This window comes from Protopterus annectens, chromosome 17.part0, assembly GCF_019279795.1.
Source record: "Protopterus annectens isolate FY-2018-M chromosome 17.part0, PAN1.0, whole genome shotgun sequence".
NCBI classification, from domain to species: Eukaryota; Metazoa; Chordata; order Ceratodontiformes; family Protopteridae; genus Protopterus; species Protopterus annectens.
Genome location: NC_056751.1, coordinates 87,652,976 through 87,667,232, shown reverse-complemented (window position 1 = coordinate 87,667,232; position 14,257 = coordinate 87,652,976). Strand labels below are relative to the sequence as shown.

At 43.7% G+C, this 14,257-nt stretch overlaps 1 protein-coding gene across 2 annotated transcripts in view; it reads left to right on the top strand.

Annotated features, from left to right (window-relative positions):
* The window catches only part of POLR1E (RNA polymerase I subunit E), a 970,793-nt gene that overhangs the window by 506,793 nt on the left and 449,743 nt on the right, over positions 1 to 14,257 (top strand). For both annotated transcript variants that reach the window (XM_044059632.1, XM_044059633.1), the window contains one exon: positions 1,783 to 1,879. In XM_044059632.1, coding sequence (XP_043915567.1) covers positions 1,783 to 1,879 — 97 coding nt within the window. The remainder of the gene's footprint in view (positions 1 to 1,782; positions 1,880 to 14,257) is intronic.

The following is a 14,257-nucleotide window of genomic DNA, read 5'->3' as shown; positions in this document are numbered from 1 at the left end:
TTTTTGCTATGTACTGTTAAATTTCTGACCTGGCAAAAATGTTGTCTTGTTTTAGTCAGATATTGTAATCTGTCTGCTGCAAAAATTTTCTTCCCATGTCTTGGCAAGTGACTTCATCCTGTCTAAATATGTGTGTCCAAAATTTGGCTTAGATGTCCTACACATTCCCACTTTTTAGAATGGGCTTTTTTTCATGTGGGTATTTACCTAAAATATCTTTTGGCTCCCCTTTCTAAGTGTGACTTGTGAAAAGTAAGTCTTAACATCTATATGGGTTGCTTTGTTGACGAGGGCTGGAATTTCCCCGCTAACCGTCACTGAGTCTTTAAGGATTCAGCTCAACACAAATAGAAACATCTCCATACACATTTAAGCCTACTGAGGCCCTATCCACATCCTTTGCTTTTGTTACTGCAGGCATAATATCCAGTATTTATTATAATTTGTCCTTTAATAAGTGAATTTTGAATTACTAATATATCATTGCTGATCTGATGTGAAGAATCTTCAACCTTTAATTCAGTAATATCTGCCCTTTCCATTGTTACAGAATAACCGTCTTCATCACCATTAGTTTTCTTTATCTCATGTTTTCACCACCTACATTATTTGCAAGCATACAGTTTTCACCTAGCTGTCTTTGTACTTCCCCAACTTGAGCCATGTTGTCAACCTCAGTCTTTCTTCTTAATCCTTCCAAATTCACTTTAGATTTCTTCTTTTTAGCCTGCCCCTTACCGCCTCTTTTTTCTAACTTCTCCATTGGAACGATGGTGTAATTTTCTGTAGCGTGAATGAATAATGTTCTAATTCCCTGTAGCTCGAGTAATGTTCTTTTTAGTATATTTTAACTTGGCATTAAATGCATTAGTCAGTTTATTTTTTTCTGAGTTATTTGTTAAGACATTTCCTTTTTTTATTTCTCCTGTATGCTCTGAATCCCCAGATTGCAGAATATTTGCATCCTGACTTGCAAGAGTGTCAGCTATATTATCAAGTTTAATAAGGACTGAGTGACATTTGCATGCTGGCTCTCAGACACTTCTGTACTTGCTGAAATTTATTTTCCATTTTTCCTCTAAATCTCTGTCTCATCTGTTGCTCTGATGTGCATTTGCGGTGGTCGTGGTTCATTACCTTCTTCATTTATTTTCTATTCTTGACCAGGTTAGTGTCCTGTTTTCAAGGAAGAGAAAAGGTGTTTTTTTATAGAAAGGAGAAATTTTGACATGACAGGAAAGAAATTACTCTCCTGTTTTTTTTTTTTTTTTATTGTACAGAAACATTTGGAATATTGAAACTGTATAAAAACAAAAAATGTGGTTGTGCAAAAGGGTAGTAGTGATCAAAAACATAAAGTATGTAAGAATTGTGATAATATGTTGCAAGTGTTAAAAAATGGAGTGTTGATGGTATAAAATGTTTAAAAAGAAATCAAGCTCCCATTTTTCTTTCATGTAAGTGCCATGGAATATTTTGCAACCACCTAAGCTAAATGGGCAGCACTTCCTAATGCTGTAACGCACTGTCATTATCAGACTATAAATTCAAGTAATCGCAGAATGCATAGTCTTTTCATTTTCCACATATCAAAGTCAAATGCCTTGGGTCTGTTTGGTGAATGATGTTCACTGTCTCTAACACTATATATTCTATTTCTTACTGAGTCATAATTAGTACTGTTTGCAATCTCTGTCATATTTTTATCGCAGTGGTCATTTTTCAACAGAAATAAAGTACTGTAATGTATTACTTTTTAAATTTTCATTAACATTTGTTCAGTTATCTCACCTGCTGAATATGCTGCTCTTGAAACTGCTTCAGAAACTTTCAGGGACATCACTTCAGAAGACATCCAAAACATGATTGAGAAGAAGAGGTAAGACAATCCAGCATCTGTAACTTTCTGTGGGAAAGAACATGAGAGATGGTGATTACTGAGCATTGTACCAAGAACAGTAAAAAAGTAGATTGTAGTTAAATTTAAAACATGACTTGAGTGCTGCAGTCAAACAAGTGATCCAGAATTAGTGGCTCAGAAATTACTAGGCTTTATTTTCTTGGTTGCTCAAGTTTTACACTCACACTGCCTGGTCAATATGATTTTTACTCTAATTGCAAAGATTTCTGCATGAGTGAATGCACATGTGTGTGTGTGTGTGTGTGTGTGTGTGTGTGTGTGCGCACACAGAGACACACACACACAAGCAAACAAACATATATTGTGTTGGGCTGTGCTGGTCACTAAAGTCATACTACTTTATTGACCACTCAGATCATACCACTGGGCACTGATATTGTGTAAGCCTGTAAAAATGCATCAATTTAACATAAATTTACATAAAAAAACATTGATATAAACCTTGAAGAACTCTTGCATTTAAACACAATCTCTTAACTTATGAATGTTTGTAATTACTGCAGAATAGGGACCAACTTTCTTCACTGCACAGACTTTTCTAATTAGTGTTTGCTACTGATGTTCATCGTGCATACAGCTGCAGTCATAACAGATGGGTTATCCTGCCGTCAGGCGGGTCCTCGGTCGGCCGAATTCCAAAGTCTAGGTCCGGCGTCGCTTCTTCCCTGACGTCAGTGCGGCAGCGGTATAAAAGAGGCAGCCGACGCCATTTTCTTCAGTCTTTCTTGCCACGCGGTGCCCGAAGCAGAACGTTAATAATTGCATTTCATGTGGGAAGCAAATACCGCATAAGGATTTCCACTCTTTCTGTATACCTTGCTTAGGCCCAGACCATGACGTCTCGGCCTGCCATTTTTGTGCTAGATTCAACAAACGCACTATTAAGCGTCAGGCGGAGTTCGCCCTTCACTTTTTTGGCAAAAAATTTAATTATATTATGTCGTCGGATACTCTGACTCCAGTTTTGAGCAAAAAACGCAAAGATAAGGACCGACATACGAGGTCCGCACCACCTACTGAAACCACGCTAAGGCCAACTACCGGTTCTCCGGTACTCAGCGAGGCGCCTACACAGCCCCTGAGTACCGATGACAATGCATTACCGGTGTCTTCAGTACCCGAGGTCGCAGGCTCCTCTGCCCCCATTCCTACTACAGATACCGACGCCACTCCTGGCGGAGAAACTCAGAATTTAGACAGGCCTGCCATTTCTCAAGGGGTCTTCAGGCCTTCCTCCTTCTCTATTAAAGCCTTCACTAAATCTAAAACAGCCATGAAAACCAAAAAACAAGTTCCTCAGACCCCCTCTCAAGGCACCATGCCTAAAAAACAGATGCTTAAAATGGCTGAGGATTTGATTACTCTTATCAGGGGTTCTCAACCCCCCTCTGACAAAAGACCCAGATTAGAGGAAGACTACCCTTCCTCAGATCAAGCTTCTATTACCTCAGAACTATCTGAGGACCAGGATTATGCCTATTCTCCATTCGAAGACTCTGATGCAGAGGAGTCTATTCCCTCGGTCTCCCCCCCTGAGGACTTCTCTTTTGGGGAAACCCTGCATACATTGAGGGAACACTTTCACTGGGAAGGCCAAGATTACTCAGATTCCAAGAAAAGGCTCAGGGAATTTCTTCTGCTCCCCCAGCATAGGCCTCTGGCTATTCCCTCCTGTTTTAGATATATTGGATGATGTGTACACAGAAGCCAGCCTTAATCCTGATTCTTTGCCTCCATCTCCTGTTAAACCAGACAGGTATTACCGGGTTCCTGATTCTCACCAGTTCTTATATAAAAGCCATACTGCTGACCCAGAAACTATTTCACAGGGTCCCAAGGGAATTAAGGCCTCTACTGCTAAAAACCCATTACCTTCAGAGAGAGATTCCAGAGCTTTAGAAAGGTGGGGGAAAAAGGTGTACACCTCGGCCACTTTAACCATGAGGGCATTAAACTGTCAGTTCCATATGTTAAAAGTATCAACAGTTTTTGATATCTCAGCTGAAAAGCAAGATGACACAACCAGAACAACCAGATTTAAAAGAGTTGCAGGATTTGTTGCATGGTGCAGAGCAAGTGGGTAAACATACCTTGCAGTGTGGTTTTGATGCTTTAGAGGCCTCATGTAGAGCTGCTGTTATGGGGTCTGTTATACGTAGGCATGCTTGGCTCAAAGAGCAAACCTTACCAGATCATGTCAAAGCTAAATTATTAGATGCACCTCTTCAAAAGATGTATTGTTTGGTGTTAAAGCTGAGGAGGTGCTAAAGAAAATGGAGGAAAAAGCGAAATCAATTCAAACAGTGAAAGATTTCCTGCAGGTACAGCCTCCACGTTTCAGCAGAAACTGGCCTTCAAAAAATTGGTCCTTTCCAGCCAGGACAGACCTCAAAGGGGCAGATACAGGCGTCCAAGGGGTAGAGGGCAACCTCAAGGATCTTTCAGAGCCAGACAGTGGCAAGCACCAACCCCAAGAGGTGGAGAAGATAGATCACAGTCTTTTAGAAAACAGACACAATGACTTCCCCCTACACCTGCCAAGCAAAGCTTTAATGGCAGCACCTTTGGGCGGAAAACTGACATTATTCTCAAAAATTGGCATATTGTTACAAAAGACAAATGGATTCTGGACATTATAGACAGAGGCTACAGGTTCCACTTTCACACCCTTCCAAAAATGAGAGGCATGCCAAACTTGCCACAAAATCAAAGGGCAGAGGCACAAAAACAAATTTCAGCTCTCATGGACATGAAAGCAATTCAAGAGGTACCTGCAAAAGAACAAGGTCAAGGGTTTTATTCCAGACTATTCCTGGTACCAAGGAAAGACAAAGATTGGAGACCTATCTTAGACCTATCCATCCTAAACACATTTCTACAGGTGCCAAAATTCAAGATGCTCACATTACAGCAGCTTCTTCCCATGCTGGGCAAGGAGTCTTGGCTGGTAACATTGGACCTCAATGAGGCATACCTGCATGTCCCTATCAGACAAGATTGCAGAAGATACCTCAGATTTCTTGCAGGTTCAACCCATTACCAATTCTCTGCATTGCCCTTTGGCTTATCTACTGTGCCCAGAGTGTTTACGAAATGCCTGGCATCAGTAATCGCCTTCTGCAGACTATAAGGGATACAAATCTACCCATATCTGGACGACTGCCTGATCCAAGCGGACAGCAAGGACATACTACTGCAGCACCTGGCATTTGCAATAAAACTGTTGAACTTCCTGGGATACACAGTCACCAAAAAGAAATCAAAACTAATACCCTCTCAACAAATAATTTTCCTGGGTGCCAGCTTGGATACAACCACCCAGATGGCCTACCTCACACCAGACAAGCAAGGGCAACTGTCTCAATACTTCAGAAAAATGGCAAGTTACACCAGGCTAACTGCAAGGAAAGTCCTGCAGGCTCTGGGATTCATGGCATCTTGCATCCTACCAATCCCATGTGCAAAGCTGCATATGAGGAAACTTCAATGGTACCTAAAAAACTTATGGTCTCAACACAGCCACAGCTTGGAAGCAATTATACCACTCATTCCATGCCTTCAAAAGGAATTTATGTGGTGGGCTCAAGCTTGCCAAAGAAACACAGGTCTTCCTTTCTCTGTACCTCAAGCAACTCAAATCATCACAACAGACGCCTCAGACTACGCCTGGAGAGCACACATGACAGATCAGTGCATTCAGGGAAAATGGACCCGAAAAGAGAAGCACCTTCACATCAACCAAAAGGAAATGCTAGCCGTGCAAAAGGCTATTATGACCTTCAAAGACCTACTGCATCCAGGCCAGCTATTGATAAGGACAGACAGCACCACATTGATGTGGTACATAAACAAATGGGGGGGGGGAACTCATTCATACCCCCTGTGCAGGCAAGCCATGACCCTATGGAACACAGCACTGGAATTGCAAATCCAACTGCAGGCACAATTCCTGCCAGGGAAGGAAAGCACACTGGCAGACAACCTAAGCAGAAATATGACAGATCCACACAAATGGAAGTTGCATCCTCAAGTTTTCACAAAGATAACTCAGGCATGGGGACAGCCAGACATAGATCTCTTTGCTACCCACAGAAATTGCCAGTTGAAAAAATGTTGTTCAAGGACCTATCATCCACAGGCCTGGAAAGTGGACGCACTTTCCTTCAATTGGGCAACATTGACAGTCTATGCCTTCCCGCCTCTTCCTCTGCTGCCCAAAGTTCTATTAAAAGCCAGAGCAGAGAGGCCAAAAATGATTTTCATTGCTCCAGACTGGCCAAGACAACACTGGTATCCGCTCCTGAAGAGCCTGACACATTCCCCACCATGGATCCTACCTCTAGTCCCTCTTCTGTTGTCCCAGCACAACTACAAAACTCTTCACAGCCATCTCAAAACTCTAAATCTAGCTGCATGGAGAATTCCTTGATTTCCCAACAGTTTCTCCTCTTCAAAGAGGTGCAGGATGTCATCTTGGAGGCCAGAAGACCTTCTACTAGAAAGGCCTACTCCGCCAAATGGAAACGATTTTGTGCCTGGAATGAAAAGAAGGGACAGAATCCTTGGGTAATAAATATACCTCAAATTTTACAGTACCTAGCGGAGATGTTAAACAATGGACTTTCCTTCTCCTCCATCAAGATCCACGCTTCAGCCATTTCTGCACAATAAAACACAGATCCTCCTTTATTCTCTCATCCTCTCTTAAGGCAGTTCCTCAGAGGGGCAAAGAATATAAAACCCCCTAAGAAACCACCAGTCCCTGCTTGGAACCTCAACTTCGTGTTGGAAAAGCTGACCCTTCCTCCCTTCGAGCCAGCTTCTTCATCAGAGTTACAGTACTTGTCATGGAAAACAGCCTTTCTTCTGGCTATCACCTCAGCTCGCAGGGTTTCGGAGCTACAGGCCCTCATGGCTGTGCAACCATTCATCATTTTCCATCAGGAGAGAGTTTCCTTACGAACCAACCCTACCTTTATGCCAAAGGTAGTGTCCAGTGTAGCTACCTCTTATCCTAATCCACAAAACAAAGGGGAAAGACTACTACATTCCTTGGACATTCACAGACAACTTCGTTATTATTTGGACAGGACAAAGCCATTCAGGAAATCTGAGCAACTCTTTGTGTCCTATGCTACAGGTGCTCAAGGAAAGGCTATTTCCAAACAGACAATTTCAAAATGGATAGCCCACTGCATATGCTTTTGTTACTCATTTCATGGAAAAACTGTGCCTGCATGCATCAGATCCCACTCCACCAGAGCCACAGCTACCTCTGCAGCCTTCCTCAGGGGGGTCCCTACCAAGGACATTTTGGAAGCAGCCACCTGGAGTTCAGTGCACACTTTCTCCAAGCACTATCACCTCCCACTATACTCTAAATCTAGAGCGGGCTTTGCCACAGCAGTCCTGCAGGGCATCCTAGCCCCTCCTAGTTCCACTTAGTGCCTACCACCCTTACTTAGCTTTGGGATTCTACCCATCTGTTATGACTGCAGCTGTATGCACGATGAACATAGTACAGTTTTGTACCTACCATAAATGTAGATGTTCAAGTGCTCATACAGCTGCAGTCCAGGTTTCCCTCCCTCCATCCCCTCTTAGGACAGGCCTTATGACAAACACTTTTCATATAACCTTTTTGGGGTATTCTTTTATGGTGTATTTGCTTGCAACTACTGTTTTTGATTTATCAACATTGCATTTTTGCATAACATTATGTTTGCCTTCCTTCTGGGGGCACCTGACATCTGGGGCAAGAAAAACTGAAGAAAATGGCGTCGGCTGCCTCTTTTTTCCCCCTGCTGAACTGACGTCAGAGAAGAAGCGACGACAGCCGACGCCGGACCTAGACTTTGGAATTCGGCCGACCGAGGACTCGCCTGACGGCAGGATAACCCATCTGTTATGACTGCAGCTGTATGAGCACTCTAACATCTACATTTATGCTAGGTACAAAACTGTACTTTTCACAGCAAACTTGCCCCAGGTGGAGCTTTTTTTACAGTTATTATGTAGTTTTCTGAAAGCCTTCATTCATAGTAGCATGTGAGTTAGAGAATCGGGCTTTTTAAGCACACATAACTAAATGATCTGATGTTGTCCAGTTTATTCCATTAACCTGACAGACTCTATTCCAAAGCTCAAAACCGACCGGCCGCCTTCTCACAGCTCATGATTCCAAACTTGAGCTGCTACTACCTACCCATACTGCCCCACTCCCCCACATTACCTCAAATCTTGTTTGCCGCACTTGGTGTTAGCAGCAAGTTCCACTTCAGCTTCTCCACAGAGAGTTTAAGTCTGTTATAAGTTTGAGCAGTCTGGTGCTGGACAGGTTGACAGACGAGATTGGACAGGAGTCCCTGTGGACTATGATGTTTACAGATGACATTGTGATCTGTAGTGAGAGTAGGGAACAAGTGGAGGAGACCCTGGAGAGGTGGAGATATGCTCTAGAGAGAAGAGGAATGAAGGTCAGCAGGACTAAAACAAAATATGTGTGTGTGAATGAGAGGGAGGATAGAGGAATGGTGGGGATGCAGGGAGTAGAGGTGGCGAAGGTGGTTGAGTTTAAATACTTGGGATCAACAGTTCAGAGTAATGGTGAATGTGGAAGAGAGGTGAAGAGAGTACAGGCAGGATGGAGTGGGTGGAGAAGAGTGTCAGGAGTGATTTTTGACAGACAAGTACCAGTAAGAGTGAACGGGAAGGTCTACAAGAGGGTAGTGAGACCAGCTATGTTATATGGGTTGGAGACAGTGGCAATGACAAAAAGGCAGGAATCAGAGCTTGACGTGGCAAAGCTGAAGATGTTAAGATTTGCACTGGGTGTGACGAGGATGGACAAGATTAGGAATAAGTATATTAGAGGGTCAGCCCAGGTTGGAAGGTTTGGAGACAAAGCCAGAGAGGCAAGATTACGTTGGTTTGGACATGTGCTGAGGAGGGATGCAGAGTATATTGGGAAAAAGATGTAAGGATGAAGCTGCCAGGTAACGGGAAAAGAGGAAGGCCTAAGATAAGGTTTATGGATGTGGTGAGAGAGGACATGTAGATGGCTGATGTGACAGAGCAAGATTGCAGAGGACAGGAAGAAATGGAAACAGTTGATCCACTGTGGCGACACCTAACTGGAGCAGCCGAAAGAAAAAGATACATTTGAGCAGTCTAAATCTCCAAATTGTCAAAATGGCTTTTCAAATTGTTACAGTGCATTCCATCCTTCCTTGCATCTGTAAAGGAGACTGGAAGTGTTCCTTGGATCACTAGAGCACTTACCTACACATCAGATTGTCCAAGGAGTCAAGGAGGTTCTTTTATTTCTGAAATGAAGCGGTCATTACCAGTTCATGTCATTGCTCTTCAGTCTCATAACATCTCCCATAGTGCTCCCCAAGTATTTGCCCACATTCACATCAGCTCTCCATCTTAAAGGCTTCATGCTGTTTCTGTACCTTGATGACTGGCTCCTGGCATACCTGTCATTACTGAATGTAGTTGCCTCCAGAAAGTTGCTTCTGGAACTGTTTCAGATGTTCTTCATGTTTCACTGTTGCTGTCATTACATTTGGGTAATCTGCTGGCAGGTTGCCCTCAGTCGGCCTGATTAACAAATTCTTGAGTCCTGCTTCGGTTGCTGTCCCTTCTTCCATGACGTCAGGTCATCAGGGGTATAGAACATGCAGTCAACGCCATTTTCATCAGTCTTTCTTGCCGGCCAGTGTCCGAAGCAGAAGCAGTTCGCAAGTGCCGGTCAGCCGACTCGTGAAATTTTTGTTTTCAAGTTTCAGAACCGAACCCTCTTTTGCACGTTTTTGCACATAGCACAGCATCGGGCAGCGCCGCTTAATCAGGTTTAAACTATTCCCGGCTCCAGAAAATCTGCTCTTCACTTTTTCCCTTAGCACTGTTCCAGATCTCAAAGTAAGCACTCTATTTTCCTTCTAAAACCCAGCAGTAGCTAGGATAAGTGTTTTATAAGTAAACACTAATAAACCAAAGCACTACACCCTCTTATACTCCCTTTAAGTACTTGGCTCAATATTGGTCCTTTCTGATCAAGTCAAAAAGTAATTCCTTATACTATTCTGGCATGTCCAAAAGTCACTTTCAGGTTTACTCTCCAGTCCAACTGGTGAATATGGGAATCTTGAGGCAATGTTACAACTGCCTTATGTACACAGACCACCCTCTCCTCTTCCCAACAAGCTCAAATATATGTGAGAGATGCAACTATATAGCCAAACTGGAGGCTGAGCTCTCTCAACATAGTACTGGCATGGTCAGTCTGGAGGAGAAGGTAATCACACACACCACAAATCCAGTCTCACATAGACCTATCGCAACAGCAAACCAAACACAAAAACATACTCAGAGGCTCTAAATAAAAATCTACCCAAGTAGCAGAGACCTCCAAAGCAGACATCCAAGCAACTGCTACCCCACAACAATACCCTCGTAACACATAGTTCACAAAGTCAGTGTGCCACACAGTCACAGCCCTTAAGGCTAAACAACACACCTAATACACTTGTAATAGGTGACTCTATTGTCAGATACACTGACGTCCCTCTCATCAGGCTGAACAAGGAGAAGGTCACTGTAAGCTGCCTGTCGGGTGCCAGGATCCGCCACATAACACAAGCACTCAGGTCACTCCAAAGCAAGTACAAATATGACTCCGTCATTGTCCATGCTGGTGTGAATAACCTGAGACGTACCTCCCTGGATTACATGAAAAGAGACATAGAGGAGCTCTCTGATCATGTGGCCCAGGCCGGTATGACCCTGACCTTGAGTAGCATCTTACCCTCACCAAGAATGATACCACAGTATAAAGACAAAATGATCAATTTCAACAATTGGCTAAAGTATTGGTGTCACTCATAGGGGATCCAGTGTCTGTCAGCCTGGGATGACATGCTTGACAAGCCACGTTGCTTCGCTAGGGACGGCTTGCACCTATCACCCCTGGGTTTTTGAATACTGGCCAAGGCTACTGCCAACCCCATAGTGCCTTTTTTAGGCAAGGCTCAAAAGACAAACCCACCTCCTTAGACAACACAAGGAAAAAGAAACTAAGGGTAATGCTGCTCAACGCCAGAAGTCTAAACCTCAAGATGCACGCACTCGAGGCTCTCCTCAGTATGGAGAATATCGATATCTGTGCAGTAACAGAAACCTGGTTCAAGGCTCCCGAGAGCACCCCAGCAGTACCAGGCTATACCTCATACCATGCTTTTCGGCCCCAAAACTCAGACTGAACCACAAGAGGAGGGGAAGTATCCATATTCATCAAAGATACCCATACCTCCAGGCTGGTGGCACTGCACGAAGCATCTGAGACCATCCATGTGCAACTAACAGTGGGCAAAACTGCCTTCCAGTTTATAGCCTGCTACAGACCACCCTCTCAAACTCAGGAACCCCACTCAGCCTTCCTGAAGACACTGGAGAATATGAAGGTCTCTCCAAACACCATTATAGTGGGTGACTTTAACTACCCAAACATAGACTGGGAGCACTACTCAAGCCCCAACACCCTAGCCCAATGGTTCCTAGAATTTATAAACTCAAATGCTATGGAACAACTGGTCACCACTAGCACAAGAGGGGAAAACATATTGGACCTGATCATTACCAACATGGGGACTCTATGTTCTGTACCAGAGGTATACCCCTCATTGGTAAGATCTGACCATAAATGAATCACTATGGATATCCATATCCCGTCCCCACCCCCAGCAAAGGAAACCACAGTCAAAAACTTCTCAAAAGCAAACTTCCCACTTCTCAAAACCGAGGTGGAATCCTTCAAAGCCCCAGGGCCAGTGGAAAATATGGCCCAAACCACAGAATCCTTTACAAACGCATTCTATGGATACCTACAGGAATGCATGGATCGTGCTATCCCAAATAAAACCAAGACACACTCCTCCAAAGGCAGGAGACCTGTCTGGTGGACCCCAGCCATAAATAAGCTGTACAACAGAAGGAGGAAACTACTACATGATAGAGCAAAATCCCTGAAAGGGAAGGCAACTCTGATCAGTACTAGCAAGAAACTACGATCCCTCATAAAATCATCTAAGGCCAGCTTCGAAAGAAAAATTGCACAAGACACTAAAGATAATCACAAGGCTTTCTTTAGTTATGTCAGAAACCTGGGTGGAAACTCCCAGATATGCTCTGAGTTAGTGCAAAATGACAAAAAATACACTGAACCCACAGACATTGCCAACATCCTGGCAGACAGGTTCAGTGCAAACTCCCCCCCCCCTCCAAATGGGCAAATGACTATCCCAACAGAGTGTAGCCTCCCTGATATCACAGATGCACAGGTGAGAGCTGCCCTCTCCAAATGAAAAAAAACACAGCATCAATGGGACCGCGTTTTACATTAGCTCCAAGAAGAACTGAACCCTCACTTAAAATCACTGTTCAGTCTCAGCCTTACAACAGGATATGTACCCAAAGAATGGCGTACAGCAATAGTGGTCCCATTCCATAAAGGTGGTGCCACAACGGACCCCGGAAACTATTGCCCTATAAGCCTAACTAGCCTGGTCTGCAAAACTATGTGGTGTATCATCATGGAACTCATAAACAAAGACATTGGGAACCTCCAAACACTGGATCCTACCCAATTTGGCTTTGTTAAGGGCAGATCTTGCCACTTGAACCTGGTCAATTTCTTTGAAACAGTCACCAAGTCTATACATGAAGGGAAGGTAGTCCACGCAGCCTTCCTTGACCTTGCAAAAGCCTTTGACACAATACCCCACTCGGGCATCATAAATAAGCTCACCAGCTTAAATATCAACCCCTATGTCACAAGATGGGTTGCAAACTGGCTTAGGGATAGAACCCACATGGTCAGAATTGCAGGTGCCATGTCAGACTCTAAACCAGTTACAAGTGGCGTCCCACAAGGCTCAGTCCTGGGACCTCTCTTGTTCGGTATATATTTCTCTGAGGTACAGGCTAACACAGGAGGACTATGGCTGACAAAGTTTGCAGATGACTGCAAACTGGGGGCCATAATCGACTCGCCTGCTGACACAAGCATCCTCCAAAAAGGTCTCACAGAGACGGATAACTGGTGCCAGAGCCATGGCCTAAAGCTAAATGCCAAAAAGTGCATAGTCATCCCCTTTGGGAAAAACAAGAGTGCCCACAAATTACCACATAGGTGGAAATCCATTAAGTACGGAAGAAGTAATTAGGGATTTGGGGACCCAAGTAGATTGCAATCTCTCCTTTGACAATCACATTGCCAACGTGGTTAGAAAGACATTCTATATAGCCCACCTTATCACGAAGGGGTTCACATCTAGATCAAGAGAGGTCACTGTGCCCCTCTACTCATCACTCATCAGGCCCATAATTGAATACAGTGCCCCATTTGGGATGTACCTTACCCGTCACCTGCTACAACTAGAAAGACCCCAAAACTACCTCACCAAGAGGATCAAGGGACTCAAACAGATGCCCTACGCAGTTAGGCTAAAGAAACTCCATCTCTACTCCGTTACTTACCACCTACTCGGAGGCGATTTGTGCCTGACGTATAAAGCCATGTCCAACCCAGAATTAATGGACATGCTCCATCTCAAGAAATCCAAATCCATCAGAACTACACGCTCCAGTGACTTAAACCTCAGCACAGAAATAAATAGAACATGCTGGAGGGAAAGATTCATATCTCAGAGGCTCCCCTCACTCTGGAACAAAATACAAATCCATGTCAGACAGAGCCCCTCAATGACCCTCTTCAAGAAGAATCTTAACGTTTGGATGGGAGATCGTAAATTTACCCCTGGGATCTTTTCTGTGTCACTGCTAGACAGAGGCACGGTAAACTAACACTAAATGGGCTATATTCTGTGACCTACTATATAGAGGCACAGTCAACTATTCTAAGAAGGGTGGTGAAAGCGAAACACAGTCTGGCTAGGCTTGTAAATACCCTAGGGCAGATAGCCTAGTATCAACCTTTGAACCTAAGTCTTCAACCTAAAGCTAAGTACCCCATTGGGGAAACTTTTTCTTGCTCTTTACCGATGTCAGTAAAAGTTAATAATTGTATTACTTGTGGGAAGCAAATACCTCATAAGGATTTTCATTTGTACTGTATTCCTTGCCTAGGCCCTGACCACAACGTGCCTTGCTGTCAGTTTTGTGCTAAATTTAACCAACGCACTATTAAGCATCGGTATATTTTTGCATCTAAATATTTTGGCTCAAGATTTAACTATCCTGAAATGTCATCGGTAAGCAATCCGACTACCTGAATTCACAAAAAACGCAAAGAAAAAGACATAGACAGACCGT